Source organism: Mus pahari, chromosome 1 (genome assembly GCF_900095145.1).
Source record: "Mus pahari chromosome 1, PAHARI_EIJ_v1.1, whole genome shotgun sequence".
NCBI classification, from domain to species: Eukaryota; Metazoa; Chordata; class Mammalia; order Rodentia; family Muridae; genus Mus; species Mus pahari.
This window is the reverse complement of record NC_034590.1, coordinates 134,519,413-134,543,086: the sequence shown is the minus strand read 5'-3', so window position 1 is coordinate 134,543,086 and position 23,674 is coordinate 134,519,413. Positions and strand designations below refer to the sequence as shown.

At 41.4% G+C, this 23,674-nt stretch overlaps 1 protein-coding gene across 21 annotated transcripts in view; it reads right to left on the bottom strand.

Moving 5' to 3' along the window:
• The window catches only part of Trpm3 (transient receptor potential cation channel subfamily M member 3), a 508,459-nt gene that overhangs the window by 163,022 nt on the left and 321,763 nt on the right, over nt 1–23,674 (bottom strand). For all 21 annotated transcript variants that reach the window (XM_029539424.1, XM_029539490.1, XM_021218256.2 and 18 more), the window contains one exon: nt 20,962–21,085. In XM_029539424.1, the coding sequence (XP_029395284.1) occupies nt 20,962–21,085 (124 nt within the window). The remainder of the gene's footprint in view (nt 1–20,961; nt 21,086–23,674) is intronic.

Below are 23,674 nucleotides of genomic sequence, written 5' to 3'. Positions count from 1 at the left end.
TCTCTCTCTCTCTCTCTCTCTCTCTCTCTCTCCTCCTCCTCCTCCTTCTTCTTTTTTTTTAAATACTTCTCTCACCTTAATAGACAGCAATGCAATTCTTATCATCAGGCAGAAATCTGAAAGTCACCACTGACTCTTCTCTGACTACTGTTTCTCATTTGTTACTTCCAGGTTCAAGCATGACCTCCCAACCCAACTCAACCCCTCTCACCATCTCTTACCCCAGGTCACATCACCATCCATTTTGCTGTGCATACATGGGACATTCTCTAATGACCACTGGGCTTCTGAGTTCGCCAAGATGTCCTTCTGAAGACCTAAGCAAGATCATGTTACTGCAGGGCTCAAAATCCACTGATTGGATTCCCGTCTGATTCAAAGCCCAAACTCTGCCATGCTTGATTACAGAGCTGCAACTCCTCCTGCAAGCTGCTTCTCCAACAGCATCTATCACTGCAGCCCTTCCTAATCTTCCTCCAGCCACATTAGCCTTCTTGCTCTATCTCTAATGCTATAGGGACCACTGGACCTTTGCTCCCATGCTACTGTCTTCGGGGAATATTTTGTCTCTAGAGAGTTGACAGTGAGCAATGACAGTGACATTGTTTTCCAAAAGCACAATTCAGTAGTAGCTCCTGAGGTGGGCTTCTAGATCCCCCTCTGTATATGTTCATCAATTCCATGCTTGGTGGAAGCGATTAGGGATAACAGAAAACAGCATCCATGTCAGGAGTTTTGTCCACCTTGTCCTGTATCATTTGCTATCTACTAATCCTGCCTTTAAGGTCTTTTTACCATATGTATCTCTGTATCTTACATCTTTACTGTCTCTTACATCCTCATTAGAATGTTGGCAGAATGAAAATAGATACATACCCTGGGGCTAGAATAATACTTGACAGGTGGGAGACATGCTATGTATGTTTCTGGAGAAACAATTACAAAAATTGTTGGCGAAAACACCATCACAGGCGACATGCAGGGGCTTTCCCTTGCCCTGTGTGACTTGGAAGGGGCTCAGCTCTGAGCAGAATGTGAATGACTGTTTCAAGCTGAAGCCTGCTGCATTAATGCCTTCAGTAATTCCTGAGTGCATTCTAGACTCCTGCTTGGTGTTTTTTGTTTTTTTGTTTTTGTTTTTTGTTTTAATTTGTCATGAATAACGACTTGGCTTTCAAAAGAGATGGCTTTCCTACTTGAATGTTTTTAACAGTGAGCTTTGGTTGCATATGTCTATGTTTATTTATATATGGCGTGTGCTGTGCCTGGCATCTGTTTTGTTTCCTGCCCCTCTGCGTGCCTGGCCCAAGGGGTATCTGGGACTTGGGAGGCATGTTACAAAGTACATGGAAAATCCTTCTTTCTGAGCCCTCTGGCTTATCCTATTAGGTCTCAGAAAGCTATCAAGTATTCTTAAACTGGCAGAGTGGCAGAAACAACCAAGGAGAGGAGGCAGCTGCAGTGAGGATGGAAGCTTCAGGGAGCTGGTGATAGGGAAAGACAAGATTACGGCTCTTGGGTAGCAGATGGTGGAGGTCTGGTTAGAAATGTGTTCTGGAGAAACCTTCCATCTTAGCCAGGGCTGGAAATCTGGCAGTTACAACCAAAAAGTCCTGTTGATCTTGAGAGCTCTGCTGCGGTCCTGGGTGGGGCTTTCTCCTCAGCACATTGCCTTCATTTCTATGTTTAGTGAAGCTTGCACATTAGTTCTTGTGAGGCAAGAGACTGCGATGCTGGTTGGTGGTTATTTGGGCATGCTATTTTTTTTCTCTGGACCTCAAGTAGCCCAAGGCATCTTTCTATGATTCAGGGTCCTGGTCTGGTCTACTGAAAATTCAGGTATTGCAAGATTTCCATATTCATGCTGTATTTTTTGAATCCTCTTGGTGGAATTTTTGTCTCTGTGTTGATCAGATAAAACTAACATAGGTCTTATTTGGGACCAGGAAGAGTCAAACTTTACTTTTTCGGCTCTCAAGTTAGTCTGTCCCTACGGTGAGGACAGAACAGTGAACCCTTGTTTGCCCCACTTGAATGTTCAAATTTCTTTTATCTGTAGCCAGGCTGGTGGAAGCAGCAGAGATTATTACATATATAGTGGCAGTGTCTCTTTGGTCTTCATCCAACATTAGGGCAGTGATTTGAATAGAAATTAACACAAAACTAGAGGGGCAGCCAGAGGCTAAGTCATACTTCTTGCTAGCTGAGTAAACTTGAGCACAATTCATGCTCCAAGCATACATTGTATTTTGCCTATGAAGGTAGGAACACATTTCTTAGTTTTGTGGAGAAGATGAAATTACCAAAATGACCCATTTGGTAGGAACTGGCTCTTCCTTCCTCTTCTCTCATGTTCCATGTTCTAGCCAGTGGACTCCTATCTTGTCTCCTATTTATTACTAAATAGTTCATCTATGGCATATGCAGAGTCCATGGTGTGGAGCTGAAATTCAGTCATTCTTACTTCTTATTGTTAATGTTACAGCTTAGTGTGTGGAGAAAGATGCAATCACAACATTGAAAATCAAGTCAGTTGGAAGCAATCCCACTTAATTATTCTGTTTCTCTGATCTGGTCCCAACCAGGCCTGCTTCTGATGCATGAGAATGCTTTATTTGGGGTATCATTAGAAAAGAAAGGGTTTCATGTGGGTAAAAATTTGATTACTTTTCTCCTTACAGCAAATGATGTCAGATCCTTTCAAGGACCAAGGAAATAAGGTAGAGGGCCATTTCTAAGATCCTTGGGTGATTTTATGTGTAGCCAAAGTTGGGAACTACCACTGTATGGTTTCTTTACTGGTCAAGTCTCTGTAGTTGCTAGGTTTCTAATTGGTTTTATGTTGCGGACTTAAGTTTTGTATGGGGTGGTAAGTATGGATCTATTTGCATTTTTTAACATGCAGAAATACAATTTGGCCAGCAGCATTTGTTGAAGATGCTGTCATTTTTCCAGTGTGCACTTCCATTTTTTTTTTTTTTTTGGTTTGTTGTTGTTGTTTTGGTTTTTTTTAAATAAAAAGAAAATCAGGTTTCCATAGGTGTGTGGATTTATGTCTGGGTATTCAATTCAATTCCATTGATTAATGTGTTGTTGTTTATATCAGTACAATGCTGCTTTTATTACAATAGTTCTGTAGTACAACTTGAAATTGGGAATTGTGAGACCTTAAGCAGTTCTTTTATTGTTCAGGATTGTTTTAGCTATCTTGGGTTCTTTGTTTTTTTCTGTATACAGTTGAAAATTTTTTCCTTTCAAAGTCTGTGAAGAATTGTGTTGGAATTTTGATGGGGGCTGCATTGAATCTGTAGATTGCTTTTGGAAGAGAAAGTGGGACTAGCCTTGAATTCCTTGGCACAGGAGAAGACTTCCTGAACAAAGTACACAAGGAATGAGACCTCATGAAACTGAAAGGCTTCTAGTTCCACCTATTTGCATGCAAATTTTGTAATGTAATATTTAAAAATAGTTGAATAATACCCTATTGTGTAAATGTTCCACATTTTCTTTATTGTTTCATTTGCTGAGGGACACCTGGGTTGTTTATAAGGCAAAGGACATTGCCATTTGGACAAAGTGGCAACTTTCATTATGGGAAAAGATTTTTAGCATCTTGACATTTGATAGAGGATTAATATAAAAAGAACTCAAGAAACTAGGTATCAGAAATCAAATAATCTAATTTGGGGTATGGATCTAAACAGAATTCTCAATAGATAGATTCTTATCAACTCAAATGGTTAAGAAACATTTAAAGTTCAATATCCTTAGCCATCAGGAAATGCAAATCAAAACTATCTCTATCTTACACCTGTCAGAATGGCTAAGATTAATAGTACAAGTGACAGCTTATGCTGGAAGGATATGGGATAAAAGGGACACTCATCCATTGCTGGTGGGAGTCCAAGCTTGTACAGCCACTATGGAAATCAATATGGCATGTTCTCAGAAAGTTAGGAATTGATCTACCTCAAGATCCAGCTATATCACTCTTGAATATTTACTCAAAGGACACTTCTGCCTACCACCAGGGTACTTGTTCAACCATATTCATTGCTGCTCTGTTTATAATAGCTAGAAACTGGAAACAACCTAGATGTCTCTCAACAGAAGAAAGGATAATGAACATTTACACAATGGAGTATTACTCAACGGTTAAAAAATGACATTATGAAAAATATAGGCAAATGGATGGAAGTAGAAACGTCATCCAGAGCAAGGTAACCCAGACCCAGAAAAATATGGTACATAGTCACTTATGTGTAAATATTAGCTACTAAAAAATGATAACCAACCTACAATTCATATACCCAGGGAGGTTACGTATAAAGGAAGGGTCTAGGTGGGGACACATGGATCTCCTGGGGAGGGGAAAATAGAATAGATTTTATGGGTGGAATGGTTGAGGGGCAGGAACAGGAGGATCAGATAGGAGGAAAGAGAGGGGATGGGATTGAGAGAGGGAATTTGGGGAGAGGCAGCTAGAATTTAGGGTCATTTGAAGTATGGTATTGTGTATACAGAGTGTAGCGGAAACCTCCTAAAATATATGAAGGTGATGAGGTCTCTAGCAATGGGAGAGACAGAGTCTCATCTGGCCATCTTTTGTTATCAAATGAGGCTTCCAGTACTGGGACTGAGTTGCACTTAGTTAAGTTGTTAGCCAAGGGAATCCCATGGAAATCCCTAACCAACCCAGCTCTCTGCACAAACTGAAAGAGGGGCCCCATGGCTGAGGACAACACCCACACAACTCATTAAACATGGAGAGGTCAAGATAGTGCCAACAAGGAACCTTCACCCATATGTTCTAGTTTCTTCAGTGTGGGGAGGTACTCTGCAGGCTACCAGAAGAGAAACACAAACCCCTACCCAGCCACAAAACCTTTGATCTACAGTTTGTCCTGTCTGCACGCTAGGCTAGGGCAATAGTGGCACGGACAGATCCTGGGAGAGTCGCCAACCAATATCCGATTTGACTTAAGTCCCACCCCATGAGACGGAAGCTACGGCTGACACTGCTTGGGTGATCAAGGACCAGAGAGTTGATATCCCAAAGACCTAGGGTAAGACCAAACACTAAAAAAGGAAGTATCAGTGAAATGACTCCTAACGATATTCTGCTATACGCCTAGCTCAGTACCTTACTCAGTCATCACTAGGGAAGCTTCCCCTGCAGCAAATGGGGAAAGAAGCAGAGACCCACAATGAGACTTTGTGGAGAGGGAGAAGGAGAGGGAGAGAGAGAGAGAGAGAGAGAGAGAGAGAGAGAGAGAGAGAGAGAGACTTTAAAACACAACTCTAAATGGGAGTTCTCCCTCGCTCAGGGAACACGGGAGAAGAGGTGGAAAGATTGTCTGAGCCAGAGGGGATGGAAGGGTGGAAGACACCAGGAGAACAAGGCTCCGAGTCAACTGAGCAGGGCTCCTATGAGCTCACAGAGACTGAAGCAGCAAGCATAGAGCCCACACGAGTCTGCGCCAGGTCTTCCGTGTATATTGTATTTTTCAGCTTAATATTTTTAATGGGATTCCCGAGTATGTGAATGATCGGGCTTCTGATTTTCCTGTCTTATCTTGTCCAGCCTCTAAGTGATGTTTTTTTTTTTTATCTTATTATATTTTATTTTGTCATGTTTGGTTATTATCTCTGAAAAGCCTGTTCTTTTCTAATGAGAGATAGAAAGTGAGTAGAATTTTGAAGGGAGGCGAGGAGGAGGGGAGAGGAGGAACTGGGAGGAGTAGAGGGAGGGGAAACTATAATAACAGGATACATTCTGTGAGAACAATCTCTTTTCAATAAAAGGAAGAAAAAAAAATGTAGCTAATCATGGCTGTGTGGCTACCACAGGCTAGGGCTATGTGTGGTCCACAGGGGGCGGGTGATGAAAGCGCAGCATGGCAGGGTAAGCGTATCATAATGGAAGCCAGCATGAGCCATTAGCTCCAGAGTGAGGCGTACACATTAGTCCTTAGAGCTGAAGGCCAAGCGGTGGTAACCGCCAGTGGAATCTGGCTGGAAAAATTAAGGAAATTCTGAGAAGACCAGTGAGCAAGGTTAAAAGATTGAAAGTGCTCCTTACTAAAAAGGAAGGAAAGCACTTGAGTTCCCTTTAAAGGAGGAGATGGCAAAGCAAAGCAGAAAACCCAAGGATAAATGACGAGAGACAAGGGGACTGGGCAGTGTTTGCTTGCTTCCCCCGTTGGGGTGCTTTAGTCAGGGTTCACGTTGGGTGAAGGCGGAAAACGAATTAGGAGAGGGTAACATGAGCTCAGCATCAAGACTACGGAATCTGGCTGTAACCCTGAAATCTGAAAAATGCCTCCCTTTATTTATTGAGCTTCACCATGAACAAGAAGCGGCGGCGGTGGCGGCAGCAGCAGCGGTGATATGAGGCCATGCGGCTGAGTTCCTTTCACAGCAGTGTTTTATGTGCATTAATTAACATGATAGAGAAAATGATAGGTATCTCATTTTCAGACTCTAGGTTGAACAATAATCTATAGTTGCATCTCTATCCCCCGGAGCCCTCTACTCCCTCAGATCCTGCTGTATCAATCTTCACAATTGTACATGTATAAGTTGCAATCAGAATGGGAGAAAATGTCAGTGGGGGAAGGCAAAAAGCCTGAAAAGTATCTATTCTGAAGCAGGTGTTTGCTAATTTTATTCATATTGCCATAGTCAATGGCAGTATTACTGGGAAGGTGATAAAGAAGCAAAATTAATTGGATTACTTTTGTGGAGCTGGGGTTGAATCTAGGACTTTATACTTGCTAGAGAAAGCCAACTACTGGGCTATGTAAAATAACTTTTATTTGCTTGATATAATTGTCATCTCGAAGGCTTACTGTTGAGTAAGCTCAACCTTTCTAGCTCTTTCTGAATTCTAGTTGGCTGGTTCCACTCAGCTGTTCTGGCTCAAGCTCCACTCCAAGCTGCCTAATTCAAACTGACTTCTCTCAGTTTCGGACTGAAGTGTTCTGGTTGGCCTCAGACTAATTCTAGCAATCTGTCCTAATCTTCTGGTTCATGCTCATTCCCTGGCTCATTCTGTCTTCATCTGTGCCTAGCTTGCTCTCACTGCAACCTGTCTATCAAACTGTCCCAGTAAAAACTGCCTTGGAACTGCCCTGAAGTAACTCCATTGCCTGCCTCTACACTCACTGACTCAACCGAACTTCCTGACTAGAATGTAGAGATCTACATGCCTCTGCCTTCTCAGTGCTGGGTTTAGGTCACCCATGCTGGGACCTAAGCTTTTCTTTACCTGAAACTTGCTCTGGACCAGGCTGGCCTTGAACTCAGAGAGCTGTTGGCCTCTGTCTCCTGGGATTAAAGATGTTTTGGATTCCAGCCAGATCACACAGATCTAGAGCGTCTTGGGATGGGATCCCTTGCCAGAGCAGCTGTGTTGCTGGATTAAAATTCCTGTGCAGGTCTCCATCCTAGTTCCCCGAAATTAAACGAGAGAGAAAGTGGTCAGAGTTTTATAATTATCATTCTTTTTTTTTTTCTCCCTGGTTTTAATCTGCTTAGAAATCAGAGTTTGGAAATCATTTGAATATAAGAATTGCCATCAGTAGGAGATGTCTGGGAAGGATTAATTGATGTGGCATCTTGTCACATTGTTGCTTTCCCCATCTGTAACTCTCATCCTTTTATCCCCCTACCTGGAACAATAATCAGTAAGTTCATTCGGATCGGAAGGTGTCCTCTGTTGACAGCTTACAATGTTGCAAAGGTTAAAAAGTCAACACTCCCTCATACATAGAATAAGGCTCAGTAAACACTGGCTCCAGTTTGCAGGAGCGGTAGTGAGGAAGTAGAGCCTATAGAGGTGGGAGGTAGGGGTCCGTGGAGAAAGAAGGTGAGACATTATTTTCTGGTACAAAAAAAAAAAAACCCTCAAGAGGAGGTTCATGGGAGTAATCCTACAGAGGGAGTAGATACTACAAACTTTGCTTACGTTTTTTTTTAAGGAACTATTTTCTGAGGTCAATCACCACCTAAGGAAGGAGTAGCCCTCTTTCCCTCCTTCCTAATCCATTTCTTGATTTCTTGTTACCAGTCTCCGCAAGTGAGAAATTTGCTAAAATATTTAGCTTGTTTTATGAAAAAAAAATAGATTGTAGATCATCTTTTCATAGCCCATGGACAAGCTGATGACTTCGTGCATGAAAATACATGGCTGTCTACTTCACACACAAACAAGATCATCTCTGCAAACACTGTCAGTGAGAGATGCGAGGTTCACACACTTGACAATTGCTCAGAGAACGTTAAATATTTATTCAGCTACAGTACTTTTAAAGACAACGAGGTGCTTAAGAAATATTTTTAAAGGATTCTAATTAATTAATTAGTAATTAATTAATTAGTTATATAATACTTTGAATAAGAATGTCCTATTTCCTATACTCTTGGGTGTCTGGATACTTGGTCCCAATTATTTCTACTACTTGGGGAGGTTTAGGAAGCGTAGTCCTGCTACACCTGATTTGGGATTAAAAACCTTACACCATTTCTAGTTCATTTTGTCTGTTCTGTGCTTGTCATTGCAGACATGAGCTCTCAGCTTCCTCTTCCTGACATCATCCCTGCCGTATGCTGTCATGCCTCCTTATTTATCATGATGGGTTCTTGTCTGTTTGGAACTGTCAGCCAAGAGACACTCTTCCTTCTGTCACTTGTGTAGGTCAGGGTGTTTCACATAGCAATAGAAAAGCTACTAATACAAGCCCTAGTCCTTGAAGGTGTATCTGGAAGTCTGACTGGGTCTGGATCCATTGAAGGTCTTGGGTTTCAGAGTAAGGAGGAGAAACCTACGACTCATACTTACTCATGTACAACTTTTATTTCTCTACCACATACCAATTCTACAACTGGACCTTTTTATTCATCTTGATTCCCTTTACAACATGTTAAACTCAAGTCTAAATCTACAACTCTTCATTTTATTATAGTTATTTCGTAAATGTATGCAATTAAAAATATAGCAAAAACAAAAGTGTTATTTTACATTTCACCTATAGTGACCCATGCAATCAGTGGTAAAAATTTGTCACTCTGGGAAGCACTGTTGAGGACAAGTGGGTGTTTCTGGATGGTTAGGAGGTTAGGTTATGCGTTGTTCTTTGAAGGAATCATTCTGCAGTCATGCATTGGCTGGTACTGACATCAGCCTGAAATGTCCACTTGGAACAAGCCTGAGATAGCTCACTGGGGTTGTTGCCACAAGATCCCCTCTAAGGGGCAGAGGAGAATGCATCATGGAGATGAGGTGATGAGTCTTATGTAGCAGTAGGTCAGTCAGCTTTTAGTGGGAAAAGTAATGCCACATGCTTCTTTTTTATGTGCATCATTTTAATTTCCACACTAAATAGAGTACTGTGTTTACCCATATTTTCTACTGACTTCTCTTCATGACTGTGGATATTGGAGGCCCTAGGCATTAAAATTCTGCATTTTTATCAGCTATGAGTTAGAACCTTGTGACCCTGATATAAGGAGATGGAATCAAAGTGACATTTGCCACTCATTCTGTTGTTTTTCCAATCTATTTCCTTGTTCTGGTTAGATGAAGAACAGATACAATCCTAGCTGTCTGGTTATACACTTCAAGTGAAACAGGCATGCAACATAATTTTGCACATATAAAGCATCATTATGAAATACACACATCATATGAGAAAAGGTGTACCTATTGTTGGCTATCTTGACAAGGAATGCTGTAAATTACATCACCTTCAAGCTCCGTCTTTCTTTCAGTGAGTATAGTGAAAACAAAGGCTAGGCAGGCACTGTTGCTTACATGGTTCTCAAAGGAGTTTTATCTTGGAACATAGGACAGAGGGCATTCAGGGATGCCAAATAGCCCGGGAGTCTCTCCTTTTCAGGAATCTCAAACTTGAAAACATAAAGTTCATTCTTTAAAATGACTCTAACATGTCCATACTTGCTAGTTAGAATCTATAACTTGCAGAAAGATGATCTTGATTCAAGATTGTCACTAACCAAGTAATGACATTGGATATGACACTGGACACCAAATATGGTGTTATTACTTACTTCCTTTTGTAAAGTGGTGCTATTGATAGTGACCCCATCAAAGTCTACTTCAGTATTAAATAAGATAATTTGAAGCTTTCTTTGTTAAATATAAAGTTATATATAAATAATTCTCCATCAGTTACAATAAAGTAATTTTGAATGCTTATTGTGGTCTCTGAATATATCAGTTCATTTAATTCCATTCTCCTGATTTTAATATTATCACCTCACTTTTCTGGAGGCTGAAGCAAGGGCCTGAGGATCCATTCCCAAATCACTCGGCCAGCATTGAAAGCATTTCATGGAAGACCAGAGATTTAAAGCAGGTGAACAACTCTCAGGCCTGCATCATTTTTATTCATAGAACAATGATGTATCAATTGCTCAAGAGGTTCAGACATCCAAAAAAAAAATGTATTAGTAATTCCCGTGCTTTGGAAGATGGTTTTCTATATTTTTAAGATTAAAAAATTTAATTATGTATATTCCTGTATGTCTGTGTGTGGGTATATGTATGTGAGATGGAGCTACAGGTGGTTGTAGCCACCCTGTGTAGGTGCTGGGACCCAAACTCAGATCCTCTGCAAGCACATTATGCATTCTCCATCACCAACCATCTCTCCAGCCCTGGAAGATATTTTCTAAGAATCTGTGTCCTTCTGGTCCACAGGCAGCAAATGCTTATAACTTTGTACTGCTGTCTTGCCGTTCATCTGGAATACAGTATATCTGAAGCAAGGCTCTGTTACCCTTGCCAATCTCTAGGTCTACGAGTGATCCAAGCCAGTGGTCAGAGACAGGCTCTTGCTTACCAGCCTGTGCTCTCAGCTTTCCCAGTTTTCTTTAAAGGCAATGTTCAGGTATTTGCAGGTGCAATTAAACTAATCCATGCCCCTTTGCCTGAAACACAGTGCTAGTTTCTGTGCATGTTCTCTCTCTCCTTTTTCTCTGTCTTGCTCTTCTCATACACCACAGGATGGTGGACTATTTCCAGACTCTCACACTCTCCTTGCCCAGGATTTGTAAGTAAAAAAATATCTGAACGAGTTTTTTCTCGCAGTGCTGGGTTGAGTTTGTGCCTTCTGTGTGAAGAAAGAAAGATGGGCTATTCCTGGGCATGCTTTCCCTGGGACACAAGGTGAAGTAGGGTAGGAAAGACACAAGATCTGGTTCCTAGTACCAAACCCAAATCAGTTAACATCCATCGAGTATATCCTCCAATATGAATACTCTTCTTATAGCAGGAATCCTGGAAGAACAACCAACTTTTGACTGCATTAACTGCTTGTCTTGTGTGGAGGACCCAATACACAGCGCAAACAGCTCATTATCTATGAGAATTCCTATTTATTCTTCACCATTGTGTGACAATTAAAAACTGAATGCTTTCTGTGAGCCATACGTTTAGCTAATATTCTTTAACCGTATTGACTCTAAACTCTCCCAACAATCCCGGGTGGAAGTACTGATGGTCCCTAGGAATGTTCACATGATGCTGAGGCTCCAATCCACCCCTCTTAATGATAGTAAGAGCCTTGCATGTGTCTAGATTTCTAAGCAATAGGCATTTGTGGATTTAGGCTTGTTTCTCATGTATATCGTACCTATCTTCAGCAAGAGCTGGGACTGCCTTAGAGTTCATGTTTGCTTGACTTTATTGAATCTGTGAAAGGCAGGGTAGAGAGTTGTCCTTATTTTCCTGATCACAGAGGCTTGGGCTTGAATGCCAGCACCATCTTCTGCCATCAGAGAAACATTTATTTTCCATGCACTGGATAATGATGGAATTTAGGTATTTAGAGACTCATCTGTAAGGCATAGACAACAGTCTTCTCCAGCATCTAGAGGAGATTCATCATCTCCAGAGGCCAGGACTCTTTTGGAAAGCACAGGTAGACTTGTAACATCTGGTTACCTTTTATCTTTGCATTTGACTGGGGATATTGGACTTGAAGATTCCTCAGAGAATCCTTAATTTTCTAATAGATTGATGTTTGTCTTATTAAGTTTGGAAAAAAATCAAAGCATGGTCTGGATCAAAATGGAAAAATAATAGATTCTAGGACATGGTGAGATTATGGTGGTGACTCTGTTTTAAACCTGAGATCCTGAGAATCGATGGTAGCTACCCCACTATAGGTGATGAAGTCAGAATGGAATCCAGGTTTATCTGTTTCTAGAGCTCACTTCTTATAGTCACCAGATTGGATGGTTTCCCACAGGTCAAAGGACTGGAACAGATGGCTTGGATCAAACCTAGGTCAGAAACCAAATCTGCGGTTCCCCGAGGAGCTATGCTCTGGTTAGCACAGATTTTGATGAAATATGTGGATTCTAAGTATTATGTCAACACTGTATGTCCACCTGGCTTTTTTCATTAAGTAATTCAGCAAACCAATATCTATTGTCTGTTTGCTGTGTATATACTATGATGTTGATTAAGCACAATTAGGCTTCAATGAGTGTAGGGAATATGGAATAATGAATAAAATGTAGGTTTGGTTCTTAAAAGCTTTAAGAAGTTAAGAGTTAAGTGTATTGCAGGTGTGTATGTGTGTGTGAGAGAGAGAGAGAGAGAGAGAGAGAGAGACAGAGACAGAGACAGAGACAGAGACACAGAGAGACAGAGACAGAGACAGAGACACAGAGAGAAACAGAAAGACAGATGGACAGGAGAGAGACAGAGAGAGATACACACAGAGAAACAGAGAGATAGAGAAAGAGTGAAACAAAGGAGATCAAGAGAGATAAAGAGGGAGGAAAAAGAGGAGGAGGAGGAGGGGAGGGCGGATCTGGTGTTGAATATGACAAATGAGAGTGTTCCACCTATAAAAACATGTAGGGAATTAGGAAATAAGAACAAGTTAAGAAGGTCAGTCTTGTTGCCAGGAAGCATTAATAAAGAATGAATGGAATTTCAGATTGAACTGTAGTAGAAAAGCATCACCATAGTTTATAGTCCAACAAATGATGCTTTCCTCTGTGTAGATAGGAGGATCTGGCATGATTATAGCTAGGAGCCGGTACCATTTCATCTGCCCGGGAAGTCCTGTTAATGGCTTGTTCTTCTGTGGCTAAGATGTTCAGAATGGTTTTAGATTTTACAGGCCTGTTGAAGAGCCAAGACATGTACAGCAAGCCTAATATGCAAACCCTTAAGTACTCTCTACTGTCTGTGAAAATTTGTCAACCCATACAGTGAATGGCAGGGATAGAGAACCATCAGACAAGGCTTTTCTAGAGCAGCAGTAGTCAAAGCTAGTAAGAATGAGGGTATGAGTGAGGGTGCAGGATATGAGCGATGATAAGACTAGGCATCTGTACAGACCTGTCTTAATGCAGCAGAAGTCATATTAACAAAAGGAAAAGAATCACAAATTGACCTTTGCTAAACATTAGCTGATGGGGTGGTGGAAAAAAAAAAGGAGGAAAAATAGAAAGCAAAAGTGAATTTAAAAAGTACAAAGAAATAGGAGGACTAACAGTCTCAACTAACCCAGATCCCTGAGACCGCCCAGAGACTAAGCCACCAACCAAAGAGCATACACGGGCTGGTCCAAGGTCGCTGGCATATATGTAGCAGAGGACTGCCTTGTCCGGCTTCCCAGGGAGAGGATGCGCTTAATCCTGTAGAGACTGGATGCCCCAGCGAGGGGAGATACCAAGGGGGTGGGATGAGAAAAGGGGAGCACCCTCTTGGAGTCAGAGGGAGAGGGAGATGGGGTAAAGAACTCTGGGCGGAGGACACTGGGGGCAGCATTTGGTATGTAAATAAATAAAATAATTAATTAATTAAAAAAGAAGTACAAAGAAAATGGAAAGTTGAGAGTCTAAATTAGACTGATAGGAAAGTTTCAGGGGGAGGAGAAAATTGAATGCCAAGAACTCCAAAGAAGTGTCTGGAAAGAAGACATACCAGTGCTCATGCCCTTACTTCCATTTTCTAAACTAGCACCTTGCTTTGCATTTAAGTGTTTTGAGAACTTCATACGTGAACACATACATGAACACATGAACTTCATACATCTCTCTTGACCCTCCTTTCTTTGTCTTGCTAGCCCATTTTATATTTCCTTGCCTTGTGTTGCCCTACCCAAGGGATACTAGGATGCTAATGAAGTGTCACAGCTTCAGCTGCTACAAGTAGGCTAGCAACCCATAGGTTGAGCTTATTTGACTGTGGATCCATTCTTTTTGGAGTTAAAAGTAATAGAACGTACCCTTTCCCATCCCCACACTGCTCTTTTTCATGTTTCCTAGTAGATGTTTCTATGTTCAATGTGCTCTGGGTATTTGTGAGCAGCCATTTCATATACTAAACCTTAATCACCAATATGATGTTGTCACCCAGTGTGGTGCTTGGGAACTTATTTAAGGCATCACCCTCATGAATGGGATTAGAATCCTCAAGAACATGGTCTGAAGAAGCCTGCTTGCCCCTTCCATCTTCTGGAGGCTCATCAAAAAGCCACCATTTATGAGAAATTCCCTACCAGATGCCCAGTCTTCTGGTACCTTGTTCCAAAACTTAACTGCCTCCCAGAACGTTGGGCAATAAACTTTGTTTATAAGCTACTTACTCTGTTGCAGTCCAAATGGACTAAGATTGGACAGTGACCCAATCTTTTAAACTGATACAGTTAAAAAGGTCCAGCACTTTTTGACTGATAAAGTTTAAGGAAAAAAAAATTGGTTCATTTTCATTCCTGTCCACCCTAATTCAATAAACTGGATAAATGCCCCTAATTGCCATTCCTGTGTTTATTGATTTTAGAATCATTGTCACAAATGAGGACCTGCTATAAGGGAGTAAGTGGCAAAACCATGCTCCCTTCTCACAGCAGCCAGGAGGTACATCACAGAGTCTCTCGAATACTCGGAAAATACAATGTTAAATCAATTTTTATCACAAACTATAATTAAAAGAGATTTCTATTCTGTTTTTAAGGTTCAAGTCATCAGGTCTTCAGTAAAGTCTCAACATACAACTGAGAGCCAAAATAAACCCAGACAGTAACTACCTTGTTCTCAGACCTTTAGAGTAGGAGTAAGAAATAATAGTGATGTAATTACTGCAACTCTTGAGGCTTTTACACAAAATCATGTGATGAGGTAGAACGGCATATTGCTCTAGATTTTGAGAGAAGAATACAATTCAGATTCCCCCCCCCCACACAATAACTCCTAATCAGGTAGTAGTACTAGGAAGCCATCTTGGACAAAGCAATAAATGAGTTTGGAGTCAGTAGTCTTTTATTTAATTTTTATCTTCCAACATAATTCTGAAATCACATTTTGCCTTGATGGGAAAAGTCTAGTGTATGAATCCTTTGTTTGAGAGAAATGTAACGAACAATAGACTCGATGGGTCATTATTCAAATCAACTTCACGTGCTCAATCTCCTACTCCTGAGGTCAGGTAGTTCAGATACTTGCTATTTAATCCAGGTTAGAAGAAAGACTAGTAGAGAGAATTGTGGGAGGGACCCAACATGAGCTATGATGTAGAACAGCTTCCACCATGAACAGCTTAGGCACAGGCTACAAGGCAAATGCAATCTATTCCCTGTACTTCCGTGTTGAAGTTGTACTAAACAGTAAGGAAATGTCACAACTGGGTGCACTCCGTTGCATATGATTTGAACAAATGGAAATGGCAGCAGAAAGAATGGTTTGTTTTGATCAAGTGAACTGGGATCTTGGGAAGCCTGAAATATTCGATGGAAGAGAGGGGTGGTGAAGGATCCTGCGGGAACTATGTAGCACCATGCAGCATGTCCAGCTGCATCCAGAATACAAAGCTAGATTAGTTTGGAGACAGTGAAGCTACCCAAGCAAGGGGGTGATAAAATCTGAACTGGGCTCCTAATTGTGAAGCTAGGAACAGTGTGCAGAAAGCTTAAAGGAGGAGTAAAAGGGTCTCCTTTCCAAGATTGGGGAAAACAATCCCTATAGTTCCAGTAAAGGGAAGTGAGAATGGGGGCTGCTGCAATCAGAGCAAAGGAGCCAAACACCTGGATAATAGCAAAAGGATGCCAAGACAGCTCGGCAGTGATTGCCGCCTGGTGGCAGTGTAGGGTGAGGAAAGGGGAGTAGCTGAGGCTCACAGGACTGAGGAAATGATGTGAGAACTGGAGGGCAGAGGTGTGGAGGTGTGGGAGGCAGGGAGTTGTAGAGGTGTAGGAGTGGGAGGCATTGGAGGGAGTTGGAGAGACTGTTGTTTCTAGACATTTAAATTTAAAGTAACAATGGGAAACCAAGCAAGGCCTCCGAAGCAAGTTTCAGTTATGCTCAATTATGGAGATGGAGGGAAAGAGAGGTTAAGGCCAGAAATACAGGTTTGGGACTAACATCCAAACAAGTCATTGTTGAATCCAGCAAGAAGTGTGTGTTGTTACCAAGAAAAGGGGGCCACTCTGTTGAAATACTCAAAGGTGAGAGTGTCTTGTTGATGGAATAAAATGCAAATAGTTTATTTAGGGCAGAGAGCTCAGAGCAGATGTAAATAGGCTAAGCTTACCATATTAGCTCTATCTAAGTGATATTAAACACAGAAGCCATACACCCTGAGAAACGCAACTAGCGGTAAGGTATTGAAAGACCGGAAATGAAGGGAAGGGCACGGAAGCTTTTGTTTCCAGGAAAGTATGATTGAGAGAAGCTGATGTAATTGTATTAATACCAGATGAGCTGAAATGAGAGGCAGAGACATTGTCAGGAACAAATAAGGTTGATGAATCACGGCAGACAACGATTCACTAAGAAATAGAGCCAACTATAAAATCTTATGAGTCTAGGAACACAATCTCAAAACACATAAAGGAGAGATTTGATGGAATTTCAAGGAAAAATTGATATAATCTCCCATGGTAGAAGATTTTTAGATTCTCTTAAAAATGACACAAAGGAAAAATACCAAAAAATGCACATGGTGCAGCTCCAAGAAGGGAAGAAAGAGAGGAAATAGAAGTTTGAGAATGAGAAGAAAATAATGCCATTCAAGGCTGTATGTGGGTTCCTTACTTCTAAGAAATAAGAAGAGAAGAAAATAATGCCATTGAAAAATTGGCAAAGTGAAGATAGAGCCCACAGACAGAGTAACAAAAAGGGTTATTGAAAAAAACAAAACAAAACAAAACAACGCAAGCACACTTCCTATGGCAATATCACAGAGGAAGCATGATAAGAAGGGATGTGGAGGCATTGCTGGGAGAAGCATTTGATAGAGAACTCCCCACTCTGATACCAGATCAAAAGGAAGAAATGTAGATCAGGATATTTTGCTAGCCTGCTGGGATGGAGGGGGAAACAAGTGGATAAGTGTATCGGCTTTGCTTCCTCTCGAAGGCAGGTCTCTGTTGAACCTGAGGGAGTGGAGTCATCAATGCACTTGCTGTTCCTACTCAGGACTATGTATGCACGTAGATTTGGCAATACGACTTTAAAACTCATGTGCGAGCAGAGGGCAGTACAGCTAGTAGTCCTGGAGAAGGCTGGTTTCTAGACAGGATATTATGTTCTTATAAGATGACAGGTTTTGGATAAACAGAGGAGAAATGAATTTCAAGGACTCTCTGAAGCTAGTAGAATATGCAGTAGTACCTCTGTGTCAAGCAGAGATGCGTCACCTACCGGAAACATCACTGGATCCATCTAGACATATTTTCTGTCAGGCCATCTTACTCTGAGGCCCACATTTCACCAAGTAAATGTGTGATGCTCTTCCTAGTGATCCTCTTCACTATGTAAGGTGAGAGAACGATGCTGCATTATCTGTAGAACCAGGTGCTTTAGCCAAACTGGTTACATTTGTCTTAGAACATTATATCTCATGGAAGAATGTGTTTTAACAAAGATGCTACAGAAAAAAATTACAGAACTAGTTATTCCATATAAATATTTGGTTATCTTCGTCACCAGGTCAGTTGGCCTTTGAGAATAGTTTGTTTTCTGGGCAGCTGATGGGAATCTTTCAGAGTGGGCAATTCACTCTGCCAGTTTAGGTGAGACAAAATTGCTGAATAAAAATATTTCCCATAGTGACTGACCATCACCGGGTTTATGTCTCATTTCCTCGATACTCATCAAGTGAGTGTGAGCTTTCTCAAGGGCAAGTTAAAGCTACCATTTGTTCTTACTGGGAGTGTTGCAAAGATCACCCCAGTTAATAGACAGGAAGACAGCTTTTTGTCTGGCATATATTAAAGGCGCCTTAGTGTTAGCTCATACTGTTTCTCTTTTTTCCTGCCAGACAGTCTCTGATTACTCCACATCTTTAACATACTTTGTACTGATGTAAGAAACATTTAAAGCAGTAGCAAGCTTCCAGTCTGCTTCTCCACTCAGGCCAGATCAGTGGGCCTAATACCCTCCCACACCCTACAGCCAATGTGCCTCTCAGGAGGTCCATAATAACCAGGGACACCTATGAGAATCTCACCCAAATACCCATGCCAGATGGGACACCCACAGAGCCCAGCTGCTAGGAGACTTACCCACCCTCCCGAGAACCACCTTCCTTCCAGTCTCCTCCCCCCGCCCCCCGCCCTAGGCAAGATCAGCAGGTGTGACACCCTCCCACACTCTACAGCCTGTCTGCCATCCAGGAAGGCCACAGTAAACAGATACACAGCCTGTCTGCCTCCTAGGAGGTGTGCAGTAACCAGGGACACAGGAGGCCGGTTCTAACCATAGACACAGGAGGCTCACCCTAACCAGAAACAGCACTGCCTGCCTCCCAGGAGACTAGCTCTAATCCATGTCACAGAGCTCTACCTGCCTCCAAGGAGGGCAGCTCCAGTCAGAGAAACTCAGGCCAGCTAACTCCAGAGATAACCAGATGGCAAGTGCAAGATCATAAATCACAGAATCCAATGCATTTTGGCACCACCAGAACCCAGTTCTCCCACCACAGCAGCTCTAGATACCCTAACATACCTGAAAAGCAAGATAATGACCTAAAATCCAATCTTATGAAGATGATAGAGACCTATAAGGAAGATATAAATAACTGCATCAAAGAAATACAGGAAAACACAGACAAACAGGTAAAAGCCCTTAAAGAGAAAACAAATAAATCCCTTAAAGAAATACAGGAAAATATAATCAAGCAGGTGAAGGAATTGAACAAAATGGTACAAGAACTAAAAATGAAAATAGAAACAATAAAGAAAATACAAATGGAGACAACCTTGGAGATGGACAACTTAGGAAAGAAATCAGGAGCTACAAGTATCACCAACAGAATACAAGAGATAGGAAAGAGAATCTCGGGCATAGAAGATACCATAGAAGATATTAAGACATGGGTCAAGGAAAATACAAAGTATAAAAGTGCCTAACCCAAAATATCCAGGAAATTCAAGACATAATGAAAAGATCAAACCTAAGAATAATAGGAATAGAAGAGAGTGAAGAATCCCAGCTCAAGGGGTCAGAAAACATCTTCAGCAAAATCATAGAAGAAAACTTCTCTAACTTAAAGAAAGAGATGGCCATAAATGGACAAGAAACCTACAGAACACCAAATAGATTGGACCAGAAAAGAAAATCCTCTTTTCACATAATAATCAAAACACTAAGTGCACAGAACATAGAAAGATTATTAAAAGCTATAAGGGAAAAAGGCCAAGTAACATATAAAGGTGGACCTATCAGAATTACACCAGACCACAGATCAGAATTACAACAGCCAGACCCTGTGAGCCCAAATTCCAGCTCAGAATACTATACCCAACAAGACTCAATCACCATAGATGGAGAAACCAAGATATTCCATGATAAAACCAAATTTTAAACAATATCTTTCTACTAATCCAGCCCTACAGAGGATACTAGAAGGAAATATCCAACATAAGGAGAGTAACTACACACAAGAAAACACAAGATATTAAACATTTCACAATGAACACAAAAGAAGAGAATCACACACTCATAAGACCACCTCCAGCAACAAAAATAATAGGAACTGATAATCATCTGTCTTTAATATTTCTCAACATCAATGGATTCAATTCTTCAATAAAAAGACACAGGCTATACCACTTTTGAGCATATACCCAGAAGATGCTCCACCATACCATAGGGACACTTGCTCTACTATGTTCATAGAAGCCTTATTTGTAATAGCCAGAAGCTGGAAACATCCCAGATGTCCCTCAATAGAAGAATGGATACAGAAAATGTGGTTCATTTACACAAAGGATACTACTCAGCTATTAAGAATGCCTGGTCAGGCCTCAGTGGAAGAAGATGTGCTTAATCCTCAAGAGATTTGTGGGCCCAGGGAAGGATAAGGTATGATGGGGTGGGGGATAGGGAGGATGGGAGATGGAGACCCCTCTCAGAGGCATGGGAAAAGATCAATGAGAAGAGGAACCGTGGGAGGGGAGATGGGGAAGGGGGAAGGGAAAGGGGGGAGCAATGGCTGGAATGTAAATTAAGAGAGCAGCAGCAAGACAGTACCACAGGAACTTTATACAGATGTTCCAACACATTTGGATTAGTTAATTTACTTTCCACGTGTACTACTTAACACATTAACCTGGATGTTGTGTCACTAATGACACAGTGACAAGAAACATCTGGTGACTCTTGACTTACAAGCATTGTGGAGCTCTATGCCCAAGAGAGGATCAACTGGGCACTGCCATGATGAAACCAATTTTACTCTTTCCTCAGCCCATTTGGTTGAGATCATCTGAAGTATTTTGATGAGTTTCAAGTGGAAAACCCAGTTACATATACTACACACACTTTGTTAAAGCCAAGATTAAAAAAAAAAATCCATGAGTACTGGAGCCTCTGAAGGACTGAGAAAGCAACACTAGGAGGAGAGAAAAGGGAACAGGGCTGAAGCAAACATTTGGGAGCATGAAGAATGCCCCATTCTCATGGGGGTTGACATACCAGTTCCTTCTTCTTCATGCATTCCATGAGGATGATGAACAGGTGCTGAGCTTGGGTTCGAGTGTACGTGAAGGTCTTCTGTATTGTCACCAACAGCTGGTCCCTCAAAGATTCATTGATAAGTCTGTAATGAAAACCAAGGTCAGTGAGACCAACACAACTTCTGTTAAGTGTGTGTGTGTGTGTGTGTTTGTAGTTTACCTTAATTTACACATAATTGCTCATAGTTCATAGGGTACAGTGTGATGTTTCAATATGTGGGGGACTATGCAATAGTAAAATCAAGGTATTGATCCCATCCTCAAACCCCTCCCGTCTAGTTATTTCAAAATGCCCAGCACAGTATTCTTTTACCATAGCCACCCCGTGCTGCAGTTGGAATATTGTAGGCCATAAGAGAGCACTAAGAGTTTGTTACTAATCAGAGTTACTTCTTCCAATGTCTTTCACACAATGATTGTTTTGAATGTGACAATTTACAAAACAGTACATTTAAAAATAAATCCATGTCTTAGGAGCTCTCGAGGTGAAACAGGAAGTAGACTTAGTTATTGCTTTCCACTTTTCCTTTTCATGGTTAGTGCCTGCTACCTCCGATTCTGTTATTGAAGTGCCTTCAATTTCTTATCTGTGTCTCAGTAGGGATTTGTAGTATCATTTCCCCATAAGCTGTAATGTTATACCTAATTATGGGAAGAGAGGTTACATCTCAGTAATGCATTTTTTTCAGCATCAATATACTATGTGGATTATGCTATGTATTCAAATGCTAAATACTGGCTCCCAAGATCTGGTTGCCACCAAACAGCAGATTCTCATGTACACCAAGTGAATCTATGTAAACCTTACTCTCCAACTTAAAGTAAATTGGATAAAAAAAAAAAAAAAGAAAGAAAGAAAAGGCTAGAACCCATGACTGGGTAGTAGAGAGAGAAAGGCAGGACTTGAGGATCAAGTGCTGGGTCTTAGGAGAGACCAGTGGAGAAGGGAGAAAGGAGACAGGGAGAAGTGGAGGCTACCACAAGAAGAGATGGACCAGGAACATGTGGCAGGAGAAGTGGATCCTGAGGACAAGCTGATTGAACAGGAATAACCTGGGTGAAACTCAAATAGCAAGTAACAAGGGCCATGTGGCTGGGACATAAGTTAGAATAACTTACAACCTGTCCAGTCTAGTCGTATAGCTTGTACATCAAACACCAGGATTTGGTGTCTTTTATGTGGGCTAGCTAGAATATGTAATTCACCTTACGTTTGGACATGGGAATGGGGAGATGGCTCAGGTGGTAAAATGTTTACCGTATAAACATGAAGACTGAAGCTTGATCCCCAGCACCCCTGTAAAAGCCAGATGCGACACACACCTAGCACTGGGAAGGCAGACATGGAAGAGTCTCTGGGCACCCTAGCTATCTAGCCCCATTCCTATGCCAGTAAGTCCCAGGTCCCAACGTGAGAAGGTGGGTGGCTAGTGAGGAGTGAGACTCCATGCTGACCTCTGACTTCCACGCACATGTGCATGTACACACAGACACGCGTGTGCACATGCATCCCCTGACAGAAACAGGCAGCACCTCCTGCAAAGTGGAAACAGTTAGGGTACCATCGTTACAGTTCCAGAGGAATCTCCTAGGGTGCTAACCTATCTGGCCGAAGACTTGGGTTGTCACTGTTTTGAAGGTTTTACTTGTTTTTTTCTAGTAAGCCGCAGGCTGAATCATAGAAAGCAACATTCCCAAAGCATGATACTGTCTACTTTATTAAGTCATAGTTTTTATACTTTAGGAAAAATAAAGACAGGGAGTGTCGGCATATCCAATCAGGGCACAGTTAGGTCTCAGCTTCTAATTTTTAACCCCCTTCACTAGCCCGTTGAGAAAGGTATCCATCACACACCAGATGTCAAGGAATGAAAACATATTTTGCTATGAAGTGATAACTGTTCAAAATCAGGCCAAGACCTGTTCTCTAGGACAGTAATAAAAAACAGTTTTTGTCTATCATTTGAACATTTTATAGTTTGTACATTGCTTTCATTACTGAAATATCATCAACTCCAAGGTAAAATAGAAAGAATATTATTTCATCTGATGCTGGCAGGAACCCAGTAGGTAAGAGAGTTATTCAATTTCACAGGTATGGATTTTAGCCAGATTGAGTCAAAAATTTAGATCAGTTGTGAGAATTTTGGTTTCTTTAAAAATACAGAAATAATATAAGAATAGGTTTTCATTTTAATGCCAGGATTAAGTGGGGCTGCTTTAGATTGTCCTATATAGGGTTGGTCTGGTGCTGCTTCTGAGAGAGGCTCGGCTGACTCCATGACAGGCTTCAAACTGGCAGTTCAGGAGACTAGGCCTAAATCTTTATTTCCATGAACCAGGCATGTGCAGGGAAGTCTAGGAAAGCCAATTACTGAACAACCCCCCTGGCCTCAGGCAGCCAGCCAGAAACTGCCCTGCCACCTGGCTCGAGACAAGGGCAATGGTCAGTAACTGTTTCCAGATTTCTCAGCAACAATTTACAGCCACACATACCCTAGCAATGGTTCTGGAATGTCCCTAGAAATAGAGCCAATAGATTAAAATAAAGGTCACCCACCCCTCCCCTGATTTTCCTAATGTAATCAGGCCTTTAAGCTTACTGGGGTACCTGTACCTTGGTAGATGGTAGACCCAAGCATGCTGGACTTCTTCAGAATAAAATGCTCTTT